We start from the raw sequence: 23,044 nt of genomic DNA on the forward strand, positions 1-23,044 counted from the left end.
GCCACATCTACAGAGGGCTCCAGAGGATTAGTCTGAGCATCCAATCCGTATCAAACAGTGGGCAACAGCTGGCACTGGGTAGGTGGCTTGGGGATTCCCGCAGCCATGCAGCAGCAGCAGACCATATCAAATGCCTCAACAAACTAGAATAAGCAAAACGACTTCAGCACTTACCTTTTACTGGTGCGAGGGAAGGTCTGAGATTGTCTAAATGGTGAAAAAAGATCTTATCACTTGCAGAACCAGGTGGGACAGAAATCCCTGTTATTTCTCCATTAAGTCGGCTTCTCACTCGCTTTGGTGGGTGAGGTTTCTTGAACAACTGCAGTATGAGAGAGAACACACTACAGGCTTAAGTAGCAAAATCAGATTTTTCGCAGCAGCACTTCTCCAAATGTGCCAACACTATAAACCCTGTAATGCTTCTGAATCAAATAGATTGCTTTGTCTGCCCAGCTACTGACACAGGCAACGTCAACTGCAAGCAGCAGAAGGAGCACTCAAGGACAGATTTCATCCCTTTTATGACCACTTGGCAACATCAATTACCAGCAGCAGAGGGAAGGTCTTAACCTTCAATTTTACTGTAGGCTTATACCATAGACTTTCGAAGGTTGCCAACCATGCATTAGTTATAATTGCTCCACTTATTAGAAGATTTATATCCCACAACTTTTCCATGAGGGAGGTGCTGAAGGCGCTAGCAGAGAAGTGCACTTTCTTCACTTCTAACACAGCTATGGATTAGTCCCCAAAATGGTCTATAGCCTGTGCTTTGCGATGTTCATCCTGAGTCTTCCTTCACCACTGCTCAAACCATTTCACTGCCCAGCCATTTCACTGCCAGCAATCCCTTGAGAATCAAGGGAATGACTAGATTCTACAGCTGGGAAGCAGATGCTCAGGAGCAATCATGTCAATACCCGTGGCCAACTTATTCCAGTGGTTGACTAAAGCCAGAACAGAACAGAATACCCTAGTAACTGCAAAAGCCCTGCAGAGAACACGAGCCATGATGAGACTAAACCTAACCTGATAATGATCTATCATGGAAAAGGAGAGATGATAATCTCCTCCACATTCAGATCACCCACCACTTGCCCAACAATAAACACCAGATCATGTGACCAGTACAGTGCTTCAGATGGATTCTGTCCCTTGAATAAAGGTAAGGCTGGTCAAGTGACCATCTATGCTCTGCTCTTCTAGAACACACATGCTCTGTGCATTCATTCAGTCTACCTTAAGAAACTTTAAAGCAGCTGTCTGTACGGGCATAGGAGGTGGTCTGCAAGTTGGCTGGGCATGGCAGTTGGCCGGTGAATAGAGCACCGTGTACGCATTGCTTCGCCTGCCTTCACATGAACCCTCCTGTTCTCCCTTGGGTCTAATTTGCCTGAAGTCGGGGCAATTTGGCAGCCATTGGTAATGGCGTGATGACATCATCAGGCCATCACCATGTCCTCTGCAGCTGCCCGCTTGATGGTCCGCAATGGATCTGAGCGCAGGTGCAGGTCCGTGGTCACCTGAAGGTAGTGAACCGCTGCTTTAAAGACATCAGAACTTCATCTACCTTAAAAGGGGGGGGACACACGTTGGACTAGATGACCTATTCGGTCCCTTCCTACTCTATGACATCAAACTTCTACCTAAAGGCAATAATGGTCAAAAAGCCCCCATATATATATTTTATATATATATAAAAATTTAAATTAATGATAATCTGTTATTTGGAACAATTTCCATATGTCCTTATTTAGTTCCCTGGAATCTGAACACAGACTTCTGACTGAAGCTCCTTAGGAAGAGTGTAATAACTGAGTGGGCAGACAGCTGGGATTTCACTGGAAATACACAAGCTGTTTTCAGAGGCTTCAACAAATCATGTGATGATGATGAATCAGGAAAATTCCAAAGTCAACCAGTGCCAGATTAAGCTGTCAGAGGATGAACCAAAATGGCCCGTCAGAGAGAAAGAAGTAATACTGATAATTACCAAAACAGAATGCCAATAAAAACATTGCCAAGCTCCACGGAGAAGATTAACAGTATACAGGAAATTACGAGGGTTTCATGGGCTTCATCTCGTCCAATATTTTAAAAGAATTCCTCTTAAACTTTTCACACGAGTCCACTACTGAAAAAGGATCTTTCTAGTAGCAGTATCTCGACTGTGGGAACTCTTCCTCCATAGAGAAGATCCATCTCAGGAGCTTTTAGGAAGCTGACGTTGTCATTTATTTTTTAATTTCAGCAGATATTTGGGAGGAAGGCTAATTTTAATCCGATATGTCATTTCTACTGCTTTGGCATTTTGATTTTAAATGGCTGATTTTGATGCTGTGTTTTCTCATGTGGTGTAGCCATGCTGACAGCTCAAGAGAACAATCTGGAATGCCATCAACTTTCAAGACAAGGGTTTGGCAAACTGCCAGCCACTTCCAATTTGCATTTGCTGGTACAATGGCTCTCAAACTTTTTAGCACTGTGACCCACTTTTTAGAATGACCATCTGTCTGAACCCGCCAGAAGTTTACAATAGGTTTACAAAATTTCTTTGAAATAAAGAACCCTCCCAAGCAATTGCTGCTCTGTTTAAAAAAAATTCCCAAAGGCTACAATCCTATCCACACTTATTTGGGAGTAAGCCCCATTGACTATCATTGTTAGAGCATATACACACTAGCCTGTTAAAAGTACAGACCTGTGACATTTCCCCAAATGCAGTCACATACCATGGTTGCATCAAGTCTATTAAAAATAAAATGCACATTGTAACGAATGGCGAGCCTCCTGAAATTGGCTTGGGACCCACCTAGTGGGTCCTGACCCACAGGTTGAGAAATAATGCATTCATGGGTTGGTATGGGTTTTTTTGTTTTGTTTTTGTTGAAGTCTTAATTGCAGGACACAGCTTTTCCTAAGGGGTCCACACCGGTGTGCGGACGCCTTCGGCAGCTGCCCGACATCATAACAAGTCGCATCACTGCCTCCAGATACTTGGCTATGATGTCATCACATCATCACGGAACTTCTGGGTTGCCAAGTTCTGCACTGTGAGGTGCTCAGCTGCACTGCCATGCACCTTGAAGGGGGCACTGCTCAGGACTCCTATTACATTGTAGTCCTTGAAAACATCAAGGGTTTGATCCACGGGGAGGTCCTACTGCTCATGTCTCACTAAAACTGTCCCAGCTATCACCATTTTTATTTATTTATTATTTTGAAATGTTTTTATCCCACCTCAATCCTGGAAGATTCAAGGTAGGTAAGAGTGCAATTAAAATACAACAAAATAAAGATAGTGTAAAAACACACATACACACACAACTCATCACAACACAATGCAACATAATTTCTCTAGGGCATAGGTTCCCAACCTGGGGGGGGTCGCAAAACTAGAAAGAATGTATTCCTCCTTAAGGGGAGTTGCTCAAGTGGTGAAGACGATGGTGGCACCACAGGAATTGCGCCACCCCCCACAAAGAGGAGTTTTTAAGAGTACCTGGAGATAGCACTGATCATCCGGAGGGTTTGTGGAGCCCGCAGCCCTCTCTGTGGGCCTTCCCACTCAGAAACACTCCCTACTGCAATCACAACCCACTTCTGGTTTTGTGATGCAACCCAGAAGTCAGTCGCAATTGCAGCAGGGAGCCATTCTGAGCAGTGGGGATGCCCAGAGGTTCCCTGCATCCTCTGGATGGCTGGCACAACACAAGGTACTGCTAGAAATTCCTTTTTTGCAACAGCAGCATGATCACTGAGATGCTGCCGCCCACCTGCAAATATTTAACAGTGTTCCCAACCTTTGTGTAAAGGTTGGGAACCACTGCTCTAGTGCTTGCCCAGGAGACAATCCTGGTAGACTGCAGCTCAGAACCCCTCCTCTGATTAAAATCTACCTAGGCCCCAAGCCTACATGACTGTGCCTCTGTGAAACCTTCACATTCACCAAAACATGTGAAACCACAGAGCAAGGATGACTCTCTTTGTTCATCCTCTGGACCACACAGCTGTCATTCCATTTCAGTGGCAGCCTTCTCTCTACTCTACCCTGGTCGTGACACTATGAGATGACCTTAATATACAATACCCAAAAGGCTCAGCAGACATACACTGGAAGTCTTTTCCATCCCATACTTTGCCCTCCAATGAGGCTTAGGTTCCTCATTCAGCCTCTCCATCTGATCAAACACATTTGAAAGATCACCTCCTGTTGTTACCTTGCAAATCAGAGTATCAGTGGCATGTTATAATGCAACAGGAATAAAGTTCATGGAAAGGACATGAACTCTAGTAGGGAAGAAAGGAATACAGTTAAGGACAAAAAAGCTTGAGGTTCCAGCATTAAATGAGGGAACTTACAGTACCGACTGACAGTACATTCCTATGCGTGTCTACTCAGAAGTAATCACAACTGAGTTCAATGGGACTTTTTTTACAGGTAAGTGTGTATAGGACTGTAGCATTAGCCTTGCTGTATCACAAACTTTTTCCACAAACATCATTACCTGCTTTGGGATTTGCCCAAAGTTATTAATGAATCCTATGGTAGCTGTTTCTTTTAATGGATCATTGATGTTGTATATGTCCACTTGTCCCTCATAAAAGAGATGATGGAAGACATTTACAGCCTCCACGGCAGCAGGTCCTTGCTGTTTATAGCCAAAGATTAAGTCAATCCACTCGTGCAGGTGCGCACTCACAAAATCGCATTCCAAAGCCTGCAATCCAAAATTTGCAAGTTAAATGGAGCTCAAACCACCAGGCATTTACAGTGAGTGAAAACATAGAATATGGATCATTAATTCTTAACTCAGGAACTTATCAAGATACACAAGGGTATACATACCACAGTGGGGGGGGGGGGAGACATGTTCCAATACATACACAAAATCTGAACAGAGGGTTTAAAGGGGGGGTATTTAGCTTTATTAACAGGGTATACTACCTCTCGATGAACTCTGATGAATTCACGGGGATCCCCTTTAGCCCATGGGGGGAGTATTACATCCCCTAGTTTAGTGCCATTCTGCTTGCAACCTATGAACATAAAAACATTAACAGAAAAGCAGAATATGCTGCAATTTGGTGTGCTTTTCTGGAAAGTCTAACCATGTGTTATAATTTGTTCTTTTACAGATAAAACAATCATTCAATCTCTGAACTTAGTCTGGAATGTCCACCAATTTCCTATGATTCCAGACAAATCTTTATTAAGCACACACCACCACATCAGTTGCACGCTCATCTTTCAGCATCGGAAAGAAATACTACAAATGTGGCTTTCCCCACCTAAGTCAAAGTTGTTGGAGTTCAGTAATAACTCCGGGAGGTAGAAGAATTCAGGAATGAGCTCCTTGACGTCTGCCATGTTGTGCTTTGATGCAGAGTACCAGGCTTCACGAACACTGTGAAACATTCGGTCAGCCAGGTCGAAGTGGCCACCCTGTGCAAAGAAAGACCTTTATTATACAGGAGCATCCCTTGCACTGCTCACTTCAAAGCTAAAACAGAAAACAGAGTTTTCTTACCTCCCTCAAGAAAAACAATTCAGCCTTCCTTCAAAATGTTAATTGCCTTGGTTGAATTAGAATTTGGTAGTCTTGAAATGAATTCAGGTCTAGTAATGTGAAGCTCATAAGAACATAAGAACAACCCCATTGGATCAGGCCATAGGCCCATCTAGTCCAGCTTTCTGTATCTCACAGTGGTCCACCGAATGCCCCAGGGAGCACACCAGATAACAAGAGACCTGCATCCTGGTGCCCTCCCTTGCATCTGACATAGTCCATTTCTAAAATCAGGAGGTTGCACATACACATCATGGCTTGTAACCCGTAATGGATTTTTCCTCCAGAAACTTGTCCAATCCACTTTAAAGGCATCTAGGCCAGATGCCGTCACCACATCCTGTGGCAGGAGTCCCACAGACCAACCACATGCTCTTTAACAGTCACACTGACAGAAATTCCATGCTTGTTACTAACATTGTTTTTAGACAGGCAAAACTGGTTCATAATATTAGGGATTCAAAACTGCATAAGATAACTGGGAAATCTGCAGTTTGTAAGTCTGTGTGCCAGCCTTGCTTCTGAAATGGCAGAAATGCACATGTACCACCATTTCACCCTCCTCCCTACCCTTTTTAAGAAAGAAGAACGCAGAAAGAAGCTTTTCAGGGAAAGAACCACAACTGAGTTGCAGCTTATGTATCTCCTCTCAAAATCATATTTTAACATAGTTTAAAATTATTTCATATATTTTGTTAAAACAAACCTTCTGCTATACAGAAAGCAACCAAATTTCAAATACATCTAACAAACCATTCAAAAGCTTTTCCAAAAGCTTACAGTCCACGCATTTGGTTTTTATAAAGATTCTGATCTAGACCTGGCTCAAACTTGATTCTGATTGTACCGGAAAACCTTACCCACGTGGCAGCAGCCTCGTGGAAAGTTACATTTAAACTAAATTACTGGTGCTTAGACTAAGGGCACAATCCTAATCCCTTATTTCAGGCCTCCATGAGTGACACCCAACTGCAGGATTCAGCACATGGCCCACTGGCACCGCCATGCCAGTGCTGGAAAGCACTGACATAAGGGGTTAGGATTGCACCCAAAGAACACACATATAAAACATCCTCACAAGCTATGAATCCCTGGCATTCTATCACCACACATTAGCAAAGTAGATACTACACATCATACCCACTGCCATGATTAAGTAGATACTACACATCATATCCACAGACAATGGCACAAAGCTACCAAAAACATATATTTTACCTGTAGCCTTAAAAATATTTGCGTGAAGGGCTCCATTCGCACAAGATATGAAGCTACTATCATTGCAGATGAATAGTGGGTGCCATAATGGTAAGCTGGAGTTTCACCTGAAAGTAAAAACATACCATAAATGAGGAATGGCCAGGAATGCACTACACTGACTGATTTAAAAAGAGTTTCATTGCTATAAAAGCAAGATGCTAAGCAGATAAAACACTGATATTTTTAGAATTAAGATTATTTACGTTTTTACAACTTGACATTGCAACCACTTTGCATTCTGGCAATGATCCACTGACTGTACTTCAAGTACATTTTGCCCACCGACATGTTAAATGTAGCAATTTAAAAATGTTTGAAGCAAATTATTTCAAATTAGCCACAGTTGGTCCACTAGTATTTCATTAGCAGGTTTCTTGAGTGCCTTCCTAAAGCAATTCAACACTGAAACATATCCAATAATTGATGGAAACAAGTAGACTTTTAACGAGTTAGTTACAGGCATTCTTCAATTGCACCCAAGAAAAATTTTCTATGTAAAAAATTGACTGGTTCTTATCATTCTAAGTGGTAAAACAGAGATACTTGGTTGGATAGCCAGTCCTAGGACTGAAAATTCTATACAAACTTTCCTGGGAGTAAGCCCTACTGAACAGAGAGAATCTTACTTCTGAGTAAACAGACCTAAAGAGAAGCCACAGGACAAGTTAGCCCAAACAAAACAAGTTGAAAAGACAAGGCATACATTTTTAAACATACAAAAAAATAAAAACAAAGGCAGTACCCACAAAGAGTGCCACCTCTCTGGTAAGCTCATACGCCAATCACCTACCGTTAGGATCTTCCCAGTCTTTGTAGCGCTTCTTATATTGGGCTAACCTTTCATCAGTCTGGGCACCCATTGGTTTGGCCAAGTTTCTGAATGTCTTGGGATTGGCAAGATCCAATTCCTTTTAAATGAATCAAAAAGTAAAGCAAATCCTTAAGGAGGATTTTTCATTGCCTACTGGACAGATGTGAAAAGACTTGCTGCTCATCTGTGTATTGGTTTCTAAAACATTGCCAATTAATTAGCTAATCTGACTGCTCAGCCTGAATTACATTATTTCCCTCTATGTTTAAAAATCTATGTTCCCTGTATGTTTAAAAATCTGCACCTAGAGCAGATGCTTCTTGTTCAATTGTGTGTGCTCCCTGGGGCATCTGGTGGGCGGCTATGAGATGAGGGAGGCTGGACTGGATGGGCCTTGGGCCTGATCCAGCAGAGCTCTTCTTATGTTCAATTCCAAGCAACCCCATTGCTAGGCCATCCAAGTCTCTACCTGGCATTGCACACCTGCAAGTTATTTCACAGATCAATTGATAGAAAGTAACAACAAGCCTAAACAATACTTGTCACAATTTCCCAAAGTCTGCTGGCATGAAGTCACAGCTGCTAACTTTACATCTACAATAACTTTTGGGAAAGCACAGTCAGTACACTATCTGGATATGTGAGACGGTCCCTCAAATAAGGCACTTATATTTTATCCCCCCAAGTTTTTTAATCAATGGCGCTAGAAATTTTTGGTTTCAGAATGTGGACAAAAGTTGAAATACCATTTAGATTTTTGGATATCAGAATCAAATGGCTACCTACCCATCAAATAATGGTTTACTTTTAAAAGGTAAGATTTTAGGCGTCCCAAAACAAATCTTTTTATAAAATGTGATCCTTTTAAATTGTCAAACTTCAGGAAAGAAGATTGTGTATTTACCTCTGCGTCGTAATCTGCAAGGATCCAAGGGAACACAGGGTACTGCATGAGGTCATTATAGGAGCGGCCAGCCAAAGTGTTTAAGTGCATTAGATACTGGAAATTACTGATTTCACCTCTCTTTGAAGAGAATAATAAAATAATTAGTAAATAGCACTGTTAATTTTCTGTAATAAAAATTCTACAGTTACTTCTACTTTTAATATTCTGAAGAAGTTTTCAGAACTAAGTAATTTAAAAAATATTCCCTTGCAGAGCATTCTACACTCAAGGTGACCTACACAAGTATTCTATTCCAACCTGGAGAGAAACAAAGCTGCTTTTTACACTTACCTCCCACCTTTGTGTCACAGATTTCTCTCCCACAAGGGTGCTCAGTAAGCCAGACCTAAGGAGAATCAGAAAATCAGTACTACTGCCAATTAGCAACAATATTTGTATACAATAACCATAGAAAGGTCCCTGCCTCTCTATGCATCAGATTCTGAAAAGTCCACCAACATCTTGAGAGGATAGTGTAATTTTATTGTTTTGTACTTCGCACCTTTCTGTTTTAATATTTTGACCTGTAATTTGATTCAAGTGCACTGTCAGAAACACAATGTATTAATACAGAAAATTAAACAAATAAGGAAATAATCCTTTCCATGAAGAGTGGCCATAAAATCCACTCTCCATATAGTAGTTCCTGTGGGCTTTGAAAAAAAGCTAATTACAGTTAACAAAAAGCACAAATGCTTACCCTTGTTCTACACTGGTATTGGGTCTCTGTCCAGACACAGACTCTGAGCTGTCAGTTAAAGATGGAACAACTGCCAAAAACCTTCAAACATGATGATGATAACACCATTAGCAAAATTCAAACTTCAAATAAATTCAGTTAATGGCTACTGTCACACTGCCCACATATAATCCCACACACATTTATCTTAGAGTAACAGCCCAATCCTATGCTTTCCCCCCTTCCACCAATGCAGTTGTGCCTAAACTGCTCTGGAGGGGCAAGTCCTAGAGATTGTGCAAGAGACTGTCCCTTACCTGAAGGCACGCTCCTGCAGTGCAGAAAGACCTACTCAAACTTGCTGGTGCAGGTCCACACAGTCCTGGGCTGTGGGATCAGGTCTAGGGGGTGAGTTGATTTGGATTTGGTGGCTGCTGCACCAAAACCCACACCCATCCTGGAGCCAAAGTGCCCTCCTCCCACAGGCATTCTGCCCCTCCCTGCCAACTTACCTAGGTTGGCAGGCTAGTCCTGAGCGGTCACTACACACAAGTCTGCTGAAGCCTCCCTACAGTTGCTTTGGTAGCACACAGCTTTGTGAGCTGCCAGAGACCCTTTTGCGGGCACCACAAGGAAGTCTCTGCTGACAGAACACTTGTTCTGCCAGCAGACAGGCCTTTTAGGCTTGGGCTGAGTAAGCCTCATTCAACACAATGAGATTTGCTTCCTAGTTAACATGTATAGGATTGCCATGTTAATGAATGAATTAGGTCGCTGTTTACATTTTCATTTATTAGAAGCTTACTTTCAAATTAAAAAAAGGAACCAGTTAAAAAAAATGGTTTTCTGTCCCAAAAGTAATTTCTGGGGAGATGAGGTGGAGGGAAGATGGAGGGTGCGTTAACTGTTATCCAACATCAAGAGAAAAAAAATGGTGGACTCTGTAATGAAAGTGAACAACACTCTAACATTTAATTGGAACTTATTGATCCTGAGGAAATCTACTTAACACATTGATTCTCATCTGCCATTCTGCTGCCCATTCACCTAGTCTGGGTATCCTTTTAGAATGCTTCACTTTATCTGGAATTTCACTAACCCGTACAATCTTTAATACTAATTGAATTCTGCAGCTTAATTCCCTTCACGATGAAAACTGTTCAGTTATTCCTACTTATCTAATCAGTTTCTGATTCATAGGAGGACCTGTTCTTTTATGCTATGACTTCTTCGGAGTCTTTCGTAAAGAATGGTGTCAAAAACATTTTGAAATTCTAGCAATACAAAACCTATAGAAGTTGAGAAACAATATATAATACCTTTGGTAGACTTTATTTCTGACTCCTTTCTGAAAAGCAAGAAGGTAGTTCCGTCCATCTGCCGAGAACACTTCAACAGCAATTGGCTGCAAGAAAATGGAAGGTTTGTATGATATGAGTACTGTCAGAAATTTTTCCCCTGCTTGTGAAATCAGTTTGCGTCTTTAGAATTGCCCCAATGAGAAGCACACAGTAAAGTATGCTTTAAAATTACCCCATTACCTCCATTCATCAATACACAAAGAGAAGTGTATAAAGTATCAAGACCCTATATTTAGGTCCGCATTTCACCTAAGCAGCACACAGGAAGGCTGTATCAGTGCCTTTCAAATAAGACTTAAACTGTACTTGCCCTTAGTTTAAACAAAATATACACTACCTGTAACAGGTATCTTCTTTTGTGCACTTCCTTGATATCTTCATATGCAAAAATACTGCATGTTCTTTTGAGCTGACTTGGACCTTGTCGTGCTCCCCTAGGTATAATTGGCTCATGCAGACTGTAAAGATGGAAAGATAAAATAATTGTAACACATATCGGTGAGGTTTCTTGTGAAAGTTAATACCGTGTGTAAAGCATAAAACAAAACCCCAAACCTACTATATTGATTGACATTTCTATGCATCTCTTATCTTGTAACTATTCTCAGAAAGACTGAGTGCAACTAAACAGAGCAACTAAGCTCTGTTTTCCACTAAGCTTTTATGAGCGTATTCCTTATAATGTTATCCAGCGATACTAAATACAAAACCATTACTAGGGCTAGAAACCTTACTAGGGCTAGAAACCATTACTCGGTCTAAAATGTTTCCATCTAGTCGCAGCTTTGTTTGATAAAGTGCAATACCACTGGAAGTCAGAAATTTCTTATATTGCTGACATTGCCAGGTTTTCATTACCAAGTCCTTATTTTTTCTTTTCCATTTTCAAATGACTACCAAGTCTAGTACCTGGACTAGCCCACTTACTTTGGAGGCAAGGTCTCAATGTCCCGTATTTCTCTGGTGGCCGTCATTGTAAATCCATCAATCACATAGAAATGCTCTTTACCAAAGAGGAGGAGCCCTTCACTGGTGTCTAGGCCTTGAACCCGAGCACATCGGTACATATGCTGAATCTGTAATAAAATCCACATATTTATTCAAAAGCAGATTAATGAAGCAATAATAATGCTGCTTGTTTGTGTATACTTTGGCTACTACTATGGAATAAAAATTAAACGAGGGAACATCTGCATACCTTGGATGACAATCCTTAAGAAGAATATTGATAGCCATCTTTCATTCAAAATTATAATGGTTTAATAGAAATGATCTCTAACCTGTAATGATATATTCATAACTGCAAATAGACTAACGGCCTAACCTTACCATGAAATTACAACAACAGAACTCAGGTTCCGCTGTCATAAAAGGAATGGGGCCACAGCAAATGGTGCCTACTGCTGCCAAGTGCTAGGAAGCCACCTATGGAAATGATCAGTTTCTTTGCATGCACACCAGGGTGCACCAGAGTGGGCAAGGCAGTGGATGGGATGCGCCGTGGGCAAGGACCGGGGAGGGGAGAGCAGGCCAGATCTTAGCAGCAAAAGTAAATGACTGATCCTATCCCCAATTTGCTAACCTGCCCCCTTCCCCTCCTCAGACTTAAGCTAGCAAAATAGCTGGCATGGGTCTGAGAAGACTCGTAGGTGATCAGGCAGTCTACCGGGGGGTAAGTAAAAACCGTTTTGATTGTCATCGTCCCCCACACCATGAGGCACACGCTCTGTTAGCTCAGCTGCATGCCATGGAGTGGCGGGGGATAGGATTGGGCTGGAAATAGTGGAAGGACAGTATCTTATTTAAAGCTGTCAGAACAACAAAAAATAAACAAAAGGGAGAGTAATTTTTCCACTAGAAGAAACACCTTTCCAATTGTGAGTTTCTTTTGTCAGCAGTGCCAGGAGGCTCTGCCTTTCGATGTCACTAGACACTTGGAAGACACAATGACGCTGAGTAAGGATGAATGCAAAGGCAGCAAGTCACCTCAGGAAGTCTATTTATAACATGCTTAATCGGACATTCAAGAGGAGGCAACCAAAACTGAAGATGCTTTTCCAGTTAGTCATGTTGACTCCACAGCAAATACAAAGTTTTACTAGATTTTCATCAGCCGTTCAAAGCAACTGATACAAGCTGTGATTATTTACAAAGTGGATTTTCCCCACCCTTCCTATGCTTTCTCTGTGCCCGAAGATTAACCTTGCAAATCAATTTAAAGGTCTTATGTACTGCTAATTTATGATATTAATACAGTATAAGAATTATGCTTGCAATACACACATTATTGTGTGAGATATATTACCTGAGATACTCCTGCACACATAACATTGAGGAAAGATTCTACTGCCTTCAAGAGAACAGAGTGCAATAATCAAACCAACATAGACCATTTACAGCCCAATCTTATGCCGGGGCAGTGCTGGTGGTCTGAGCGCTACCCACTTCGCCAACAGGGAGCACGTGGTGCCAGCAGAGAGGCCCAGCACCACTTGGTGCTGGGCATCTGTACTGGTAGGACACTGAAGAGGAGTGCCAGCTGGTAAGAGTTCCTGCTGGGCAGTGGGAAGGTTTTTCAGGGTGGGGGAAGGCAGGGAGGGAGTGAAACTGGGCAGAGGGACTGTAGCGGAGGCTGTTGCCAAATCCTATCCTCCCTCCTAAGCTGTGAAGCCCAACACAGGGCTCCTTGATTCTGCACCTGCTAAGTAGCTGGAACAGATCAAAGTACACCCATCAGGGCGGCCAGAGTTCCATACAGGTTCAGGGAACCAATGCTCCCTTACCCTGAGGAGTTCTCCAGATGCTGCTCTGGCCCCAAAGGAAACAGTGGTGGTCGTTTTGGCTCTGCTGTACCGTACAGCACCAGGGCAGCACAGGATCGGGCTGTCAGATGTTGTTGACAGTGTTTTGATCTTTCCCATTGTTCTCAAACCTTTAGAATCATTATTCAGTTCTAAGTAACCTTTGTTGTTGTTTTTTTTGGGGGGGGGAGCTGAATAACCAAGGCTGCCAATAAATTAATTCAGCACTAAATCTTAACTGATAAATAGTAATAATTACTTGGCAATATCTGCAGAGTAACTGATTGTTTTGTTTTTTTAAATAATACACGTTTGTATGTAAAATGTATTGTACGTTTGTATCTGTGTGTACACGTAGGTGTGCACATATACATATATTTGTGTACTACTTAGGTTTATATTCTCTCTACGGTTTCCGTACAGAGTCTTCACCTACCAAATGTTTATGCCTAATAAAGGTTGACTTGACTTGACTAGTAATAATTACAATATTTATAACAAGTATCAAAGACAAAGTACTTTAAAAAAATGCAAAGAAAAAAATTGTTTGGTATTAAGCCACCGCCATAAAGGAGGTGTTTTGTTTTTTTTTAAAATGAAAAGTCTACCCATAGTACCTTAAAAATATCTATTCAAGCTCAGTTTTTATAAGCAACCTAAAACAGAGTATAATGTGGTCGAACAGGCAAAAAGCCAGTTTTGGAAGGTTACCCCATTTATTTATTTGGATTTCTCTGTAAACCTCTTTTTGAATTTTGCTGCTGAAAATATATAAATAATAATGTTAGCAGGGCACTAAGAATGTTCTACTTCAAACACTACAGGACAGCGCAGCCAAAAAAGATTAGATCCTTGCACTACTAACAAGATCAAACAGATTACAAAAGAATAAGTTCCTACATAATTTGTATATTTTCATGAGCGACATTACCTTTAAACCACACTACACAACAAAATGAGATTTAAAGTTTTACTGTAGATCTGCATGTGAGTGTCCTTGGCCGTGCTTTAATGTCTTGGACATTATTACTTTCCAGAAAGCTGTTGCCTAACCATGGTTAAATACACTTACAAGGGCTTAAGGGATAAAGGCAGCTCTTTATCTCAATGAATTACTGAGCTTTCATTTGATATTTTTGCTAGGTAAATGTAGAATACCATTATGACTGAGATGTAAGCAAAAGAGCTTAACTGGAGATTAAATCAACACTGGGCTATTAGTATTCACAGCTATACAGGAGCTTCCTGTGAGGTGCCTTGTGCTATTTCAATCAACAGTGTTCCTTTCGGGCTACAAGATTCTTCATTTTTTTTTTATTCAGAAGGAGAGGCTCTTTATGCTTTTGTAGTACAAGATTGGGTATATAGCTTTTTAGAATTAACCTGAAAGGAGTTTAGTCACACAGTGGACTGCAACTTCTTGTGAATTTAGAGAGCAAAAGGGCATATAATACCACAATTATTATACCTTCTCCCCTTCCTCAAGCAGTCGAAGCAGAGTTGTGTTATCTGTTTTTTCTTCTTCATCTATAGAGCTACTTTCAGCTATCTGGTCTTGCAGCTGCTCCTGATTCTCCTCATCCCCACCATCAGGAGCAGAACGAGATCTCTTCAGTGGTGGTTTAACAAGACCTGCATTATGAAGTCATCAGAATTAGTCTACAATATATTTTCAGATGAGTTAACAATGAAACAGAGGGATACTAAAACATGCACCTAAGACCCAAAGTCAATAAGCTTAAGGAACACCTGAGAGAGGCCGTAAATTAACAAGTCCATTCAAGGAATGATCTGTTTTACCCCTCTTAAGATTTATAGCTCACAGCAAAAACTTGTCACTCAAAGCAAATAGAATTTCTGTAGAAATAGTGGCAGAATAAGGACACAATGCTAACCAACTTTCCAACACTGACCTAGCTGCAATTCAGTCCCAAGGTAAGGTGACAAACATGTCCTTACTTTGAGGAGGCCCCCTTGACTGCCTCCCCATTGCGGGATGCAGTGCACGCCACATTGGCACAGCTATGTCAGTGCTTGAAAGTTGGTTAGGATTGCGCCTAAGTCAATAAGTTCTGGTCGCCGCATCTCAAAAAAGACATAGTGGAAATGGAAAAGGTGCAAAAGAGAGCGACTAAGATGATTACGGGGCTGGGGCACCTTCCTTATGAGGAAAGGCTACGGCGTTTGGGCCTCTTCAGCCTAGAAAAGAGGCGCCTGAGGGGGGACATGATTGAAACATACAAAATTATGCAGAGGATGGACAGAGTGGATAGGGAGATGCCCTTTACACTCTCACATAACACCAGAACCAGGGGACATCCACTAAAATTGAATGTTGGGAGAGTTAGAACAGACAAAAGAAAATATTTCTTTACTCAGCGTGTGGTCGGTCTGTGGAACTCCTTGCCTCAGGATGTGGTGATGGCGTCTAGCCTGGACCACTTTAAAAGGGGATTGGACAAGTTTCTGGAGGAAAAATCCATTATGGGGTACAAGCCATGATGTGTATGCGCAACCTCCTGATTTTAGAAATGGGCTATGTCAGAATGCCAGATGCAAGGGAGGGCACCAGGATGAGGTCTCTTGTTATCAGGTGTGCTCCCTGGAGCATTTGGTGGGCTGCTGTGAGATACAGGAAGCTGGACTAGATGGGCCTATGGCCTGATCCAGTGGGGCTGTTCTTATGTTCTTAATAAGGAATAGGTCCATATATATACCCATTTTACTGTTGGCATCAGCTGATACAAAGCCATCTTATTAAGGCAGCTAAGTGGGCTTATGTTATTTGTCCACACAAGATGTTCAATGGGTAATTTTCAGCACTCTGAGCTGTACCTACCTCAAAGGGAGAAGTAGGAGACAATGGAGACAAAATATGGAGAAATATGAAGAAAAACTGAGAACCTCCATGTACGCTGCTCTGAAATTCTTGCAGGAATGTGGGACATAAATGTAAAAGATCAGTGGTTCCCAAATTTTTCAGCATCAGGACCCACTTAAAAAAAAGTTTCACTTTACCAGCTGCTCAAGCCTCTGTGGCTATAATGGTGATTGGGCAACAGTGTTCCCCCCCCCCCCCCAGTAAAAGGGTGTTTAACCCTGGATGCACATAACCTAATCTGGTGGGCCACAGTCCCACAGTTTGGGAACCACTGTAATAGATCCGCAGGAGACTGGATGGGCCGTTATTATTCTTTACAGCCCTCAAACGAGATGAGAAACCCAGGAAGCTTGCCTGAGAACAACACAGTACTATACCACCTCAAGCCCCAAGAACAAGAAGGGCAGGAGGTGGCACTAGCAAAGAGGCCAACTGATAGGCACTGCACTGATAGGCACTGCACTGATAGGAAAGGAGCCAGATACACAGCGGATGAAGATAAGTCCATCACAACTATCTAAAAGCAAAGATATCTCTTTTAGGACAGCTAGCTCACACTTAGAGTTGTAGTCATTCATATGCATATTTAAAACAAGAAAATCGCATGTACTTCCATGCTGCTGCCTTGTTCTAAAGATGATTTACTCCCTCCATGACACAAAGAGTAGCATGTTATTTGCATATACTTCCTGACACACTGATGCGGTATTAATCACATTAGCTTGCCAACTGTGCACGTATATGTAAAAATCCAAAAAGATCCCACCTTTGACTCTCGCAATAGTATCTTCGCCGTGTTCTGGCTCCTGTTGAGCAGCTTCTCCTTCAGAGCTCTCTTCAATGGTATCTTGAAAAACAGCAGGGTTCCCAGAAGCTAAGCACATATAGTATTCTTTGCTGTCGTAGCTTATAGCTCTTCGGTAGCGAGCAGGTTTCTTAAAATAGAGTGAATTAAAATGTTCACAAAACCTACTCATTCTTGGAGCAAAGACACACTAGCTGTAATCTGTGCTCAGAACCTGCCTACTTGTCTAAATGTTGTGCCTGGAAGCAGCAAGTAGTAAGCGAATTATTTTTCACAGTCAGTCGCATCTGGAGTAAAGCTATTCAGTACCTGAATGATGATCAAAATTAAACGCTGCCTGATGAATGGCATACATGTAAAAGTTACGAAAATGTGTTCAGTTCATTGCAAACCACAACAAAAGGACTAACAAACTTGCATCTCTCAGATGGCTGATTTTTAACGTTACATCATTTTCAATCTTGTACCCAGTAGATTCACCAAGGGGAAAAAAGATCCATCTTTTCTTTAGATGCTGACTTGAATAAAATTCTCTCCTAAAAATAAGTCGGTACTAAACTGTGTTAAACTATTCAACATCACTCTCACCTTTGATTTTTAAATACTAATGGTAGCAGCAGGAAAGCATCTAAAGCCTTCCTGAGTTTGTTCTTATGTACAAGATGCTCAAGACCTGTTTAAGAGCTGTTTAGTCTTGGTTGGTTGGCAACCTTCAGTCTCGAAAGACTATGGTATAAGCCTACAGCACCCAGTATTCCCAGGTGGTCTCCCATCCAAGTACTAAGCAGGCTTGATCCTGCTTAGCTTCCAAGTTCAGAGCAGCAACTGTTACCCTACACATGCCTGAACTTGTCTGAACTTGGAAGCTAAGCAGGGTCAGGCTTGGTTAGTACTTGGATGGGAGACCACCTGGGAATACTGGGTGCTGTAGGCTTATACCATAGTCTTTCCAGACTGAAGGTTGCCAACCATTGTTTAGTCTTAATTTGCACACTATACACTGTTTGACTTTAGATCAGTGGTTCCCAAACTTTTCCAACTGGGAAACATTGCTTTAGGCTGCAGTCCTACGTACATGCCCCTTAAGAGCCAATGTTCATGACCAAATTGAAACACTGAGTGCAGTGATGAAAAGGGGCAACACATTTTGCTAAGCTCCAATGACATTATATAAAAACTCTTAAGTTCAATAATAAAAACAGAGGGTTTTTTTTTTTAATTAATGCCAAAATGTTTAAGCTGTATTCCAGACCACTCCTCCTTGCCTTTATTTACTGGTCTGAATCCATGAATCCATCAGTACAGTTCTGCACAAACAGCCTTGCAACTGCTTCTCCTAGGGCTCAGTTCAACACTTAATCCATAATCAACTTTTATCAGCTTTAAGAGAGCAAAGTAAAAATGGTTGATTTGAGGCTTAGACATGTGCGATGACAATCATTTCACCATTTGGCACCATGAGCCAAATTCAATACTGTTCCATTCAGCACATATCTTCAATGTGCCGAACAGGTGTCTGATACTCCTCTAGGCCCCAGTGATCTCAGTACTAAATAGTGCATAAATATTTACATTACATTACAGTTCAGTTAGACTATGTTTTTCAAAGAAAGTTAGCCTGTGACTAAGCACCACTGAAATCAGCATGACAAATTAGTCAGGACTAACTGAAGTCTTATCAAGGCCAACTTTCTTGGAATGCAACCCAATATGTGCTAACAGCTAAAAGCACAGGAAAAAAAATACACAGTAAACCTCTTCTGTTCAGAGAAATAAACTTGCACGACATTCCAGTTCTCTGTGATTAAAGTATTCATTAGCCAAATGAATTCATTTGGTGATTAAAGAATTTATTAGCCAATTCATTGGCCTTTAAACATTATTGCTGCTGATTTTGAAATTAGGTGTACATATAACTGCTGAGACAAGGTGGTGCGTTACATTATTGCTATGGACATAAGGGACAAACCACCCAGGGGAAGTAAAAACATTATTTAACATTGTGTTGCTTTATAATTTTCTAAATACTGGTTTAACGACAAGTTCAAAATGAGTGAAAGCTTTGTGTATTTAGTGATGGGCAAACTAACCACTCAGAAAAGGACTGTGTGCAATTGGACAGGACCATTTGCTGAAAAATTCTAATTTATAAACAAAACAAACTCAAAAAGATCTTCTCATCATTCCCCCACATCACATGTAATACAGGTTAGAAATAAAATAGCCATGCAGTATTTTTAATGTGTGTACTTCTAAATGGAAAAATAATCTCAGAATTATTTCTGTTTTGTTGAATTTTTATTTAAATGAGAGAAGAGCAAAATAGTTTCTGCCAATTATAATTTTTCACATCATTTTCAAAATCTCTGCCTACTTAATGAAATAGCTTATAAAAAAATAAAAGGGTGCATCCCAAAAAGGCACATCCATTTACTTAAGGAGAAGTACATTCCAACTGTATTAACAAACATAATTGACCACTGTTAACAGTCCTATCTGATATGGCTCCAAAGAAGCATATGAGACAAGGTGCATTGACTGCTTTCCCAGTGCTGTATTTTAAAGAATAAATAAAATTGTACAGGCAGTGCAGGAACATTATGGGGGCACTGACACAATATATGCTGATGAGATTAGCATAAATGGGTAAAGATTGAACCTGCCCATCACTAAACACAGCACAGCCCATTAGTTCCGATTCCAAGCCAGTACATTTTAACAGTGAGAACAGTGACAGCACAGCCCATCACAGCCTGTTAGTGTGCAGCACAGACAAGAAAGAGCTACAGAGACGTCATATTAGGTGAAGAGAACACAGCCACATCCTCTAAGAGAATTTACCATGAATCATTAATCCTACAACAGAGTTACTGAGGAAGCACGTTGAAAGCCAACCATAGAAGCCTTGTTAAGGTTGCCTAACATGCACAGAGAAGTTTCTATCTGTTTTTCCACCCCATGGAGAGTTTGCTTTCTTTACCTTTTGAGGAATGGTATCATCAGATGTCTCAGGAGGCTTACTTGAGAAGTCAGACTGAAAATAGGGCATTAAGTACAGAAACATCAGGGAAAAAAATCATGTTGAGGAAGAATACATATTGATACGCTCATATGACAAATGGTCAGAGTATCAATGGGCAACATCATGGTGGCTATAAGCTGCATCTTTAATCAAGGCTTCGTGGTAGCAGACAAGAATTTTTAATGTCTTGCACCAGGGACTGCAAAGCAAAAAAACAAAAAAACAAAAAAAACCCAAAACACAAGTGTAGAAGTTTGCACTTTAGTTTGAGGAAATGGTTAAAAGTAGAACGAGCTCTGTTTACAATATACCTGATGCATGTTCTGAACTGACACTGCAGTAAAGAAATGCATTTTCCAGTGCAAACAACATTCCTCAAATGTCTGAGGAAATTAACACCTCATATTTTTGTTGGCAGTTGTCTGCAAGTTTAGTTTCCAAATACAATGAACTGTAAAAAGCAACCACTTTATCATGTTTGTAATTTAAAACAAAACAAAAACACATCCCTATACTGGTATTTTTCAAACTTACTAGATATCTTTGATTAGCTTAGCATGGGCTGGCGCAACTTGTGACCCACCACACCAACAGCCCTCTACCAATGTCCAATAAATGTTTTGTTTTTACTGCCTAACTGGAATTGCAAATTACCGGGGAGTTATGAAGAATGTGGCAGGCCACAATACACAGTAGGTGAGTTGTGAGAATGTTGCTAAGTCACATGTTGTACAGGTCTGACTCTTCATTTTTAAGGAGTGGATCAAAGCCTAGGTTGCTCTGCACCAACTATCCTGTAAGTGGAGGATTTATCAACTAGATCAGTCCAACTTTTGGCAGTGGGGGGGGGGGCACATGAACCTTGCACGACCCCCGAATGTGCCGACCCAGAAGTAATTGGCAGTGACGTGATGACATTACTGCCAATTACTTCCATGTTTTGAGCCTGCCAAAGTCATTACACAAGGAGCAGAGGGGTTCAGCAGGGCTTTTCGATCTCCCTGTTGCACTGTTTCAGCTTCTCCTTCTCCAAAGTAGAAGCTGGAACAGTATGGCAGAGAGAGCAAAAAGATTCTGAAGTGAGAGAAAGCGGGGAGGGGGGCCTGCGGCTGGACTTTCAAGGGCCACCTTAAAGGGCCTCACAGGCTGCATGAGGCCCAAAGGCCTCGTACTGGACCACCATGAACAAGATCCTATAGGAAGCAAAAACAGCTGGTGGACTACTATACATGGATTATCCTCTAACTAGAGGATTATTCAGTAGGCTCTAGAAGAAAAGTCTACAAAGAGTAACAAATGAACAAAAAATGTGTGTGTGTAACTTAAGTAGACATTCCAAACCCCAACCAGATACATGGTGGTAAAACAACTGTAAGATGAATCAAGGCCCATCAATATACCTATGGTTAAAAACCATAAGAAAATTAAATATTCTTATATAAGCGTTAGCTGCCAAAGAATACTTGGTCTACTGTGAACACAAGCATTGCAATGAACATACTTTACAATACCATGTAAGTAATGACACTGTACAATCCTAAACGCTCAAACAGGTTAAAGAATTCATTTAAATGCACTCACCAGCATATTGGCCTCAGGCTCTGCATCTGGTATGTAAGGATACTGAATATAAAACATGTCATTTCGCACCATCTTCTTCCTCATTCGACAGGGCCCTTCTGTCATTTCCAGCATCCACTTGTCCAGATGAGAGCCAATGGGAGGGCCCCACAATCCTCTCTCACGTAACAATTCATACTCAATTTGAGACCATTCTTCTGTGACATACTTCAATGCATTTTGTTGACGCTGTAAGAGACACTACAGGTTAAGTGCCACAGTCTAATTAATTATATGTCATAAATGCATATAGAATCTGGCTTAAAATAGGACCGCTAAGTTGTACTGTGTTACTACTGACTGCCTTTCATGAGCACAGCAGCAAAGAGGCAAGAAGAGACTGTGGGCGCAATCCTAAGCAGGTCTAATTAGAAGTAAGTCCTATTTTGTTCAATGGGGCCTACTCTCAGGAAAGTTGGTTAGGATTGCAGCAATGTTTTTCAAGAATTGAGGGCACTGAGTTGAATACCCATGCACTCCGTATCAAGGCTCAATGTTGGCAACCTTCAGTCTTGAAAGACTCTGGTATCGCGCTCTGAATGGTGGTTCTGGAACAGCGTCTAGTGTGGCTGAAAAGGCCGATTTGGGAGTGACAATCCCTTCCACACTGTGAGCAAGTACAGTCTGTCCCTGGTCTGTCTCCCTGGCTATGGGCCTTCCTTCTTTGCCTCAGTCTGTTGGCCAAGTGTCTCTTCAAATTGGAAGAGGCCATGCTGTACAGCCTGCCTCCAAGCGGGCCACTCAGAGGCCAGGGTTTCCCACCTGTTGAGGTCCATTCCTAAGGCCTTCAGATCCCTCTTGCAGATGTCCTTGTATCGCAGCTGTGGTCTACCTGTAGGGCGCTTTCCCTGAACGAGTTCTCCATAGAGGAGATCCTTTGGGATCCGGCCATCCGGATATCATATCCGGCCATATCTAGGCTACCTTCCTAAAAAACAAGCTGGATGTTCACCCTTATGGAAGACTTCATTATTATTATGCATTCATATTGTTTCTAAGAAAGCATGCGTTGAAGCAAAACCTATTACAATTATGCTCCCAAGTTGCAAAAGGCCCTAGGACAAGTCCAAAACAGATATAATAAGGAATCAGTTTCTAAGCTACTGCAATTTTTACAAAAATGGAAAAACTTGAAAAAAAGCTGTGAATGCAGGAGTAACATTTGATGGCTGTTCTCATTTACCTCTTGATATTCTTTATACTGCATGTCTACTAAGTCACGAACCACTGCAATGTGAGTAAACATCCATTGAGAGAGCTCCTAGTGGCAAAGATACAAAAACAT

At 41.3% G+C, this 23,044-nt stretch overlaps 1 protein-coding gene across 1 annotated transcript in view; it reads right to left on the reverse strand.

The window, feature by feature from the left end:
• WDFY3 (WD repeat and FYVE domain containing 3) overlaps nucleotides 1-23,044 on the reverse strand; it is a 117,937-nt gene that overhangs the window by 11,293 nt on the left and 83,600 nt on the right. The window contains exons 39-55 of the mRNA XM_066631605.1: nucleotides 22,943-23,020; nucleotides 21,721-21,948; nucleotides 20,098-20,151; nucleotides 17,079-17,247; nucleotides 14,900-15,063; nucleotides 11,558-11,706; nucleotides 10,968-11,088; nucleotides 10,589-10,674; nucleotides 9,291-9,371; nucleotides 8,882-8,936; nucleotides 8,549-8,668; nucleotides 7,624-7,741; nucleotides 6,792-6,898; nucleotides 5,296-5,449; nucleotides 4,952-5,043; nucleotides 4,512-4,724; nucleotides 175-322 (exon numbers count right to left, since the gene is read on the reverse strand). Coding sequence (XP_066487702.1) covers nucleotides 175-322; nucleotides 4,512-4,724; nucleotides 4,952-5,043; nucleotides 5,296-5,449; nucleotides 6,792-6,898; nucleotides 7,624-7,741; nucleotides 8,549-8,668; nucleotides 8,882-8,936; nucleotides 9,291-9,371; nucleotides 10,589-10,674; nucleotides 10,968-11,088; nucleotides 11,558-11,706; nucleotides 14,900-15,063; nucleotides 17,079-17,247; nucleotides 20,098-20,151; nucleotides 21,721-21,948; nucleotides 22,943-23,020 — 2,137 coding nt within the window. The remainder of the gene's footprint in view (nucleotides 1-174; nucleotides 323-4,511; nucleotides 4,725-4,951; nucleotides 5,044-5,295; nucleotides 5,450-6,791; nucleotides 6,899-7,623; nucleotides 7,742-8,548; nucleotides 8,669-8,881; nucleotides 8,937-9,290; nucleotides 9,372-10,588; nucleotides 10,675-10,967; nucleotides 11,089-11,557; nucleotides 11,707-14,899; nucleotides 15,064-17,078; nucleotides 17,248-20,097; nucleotides 20,152-21,720; nucleotides 21,949-22,942; nucleotides 23,021-23,044) is intronic.

The sequence above is a fragment of the Tiliqua scincoides genome, chromosome 6 (assembly GCF_035046505.1).
Source record: "Tiliqua scincoides isolate rTilSci1 chromosome 6, rTilSci1.hap2, whole genome shotgun sequence".
Lineage (NCBI taxonomy): Eukaryota > Metazoa > Chordata > Lepidosauria > Squamata > Scincidae > Tiliqua > Tiliqua scincoides.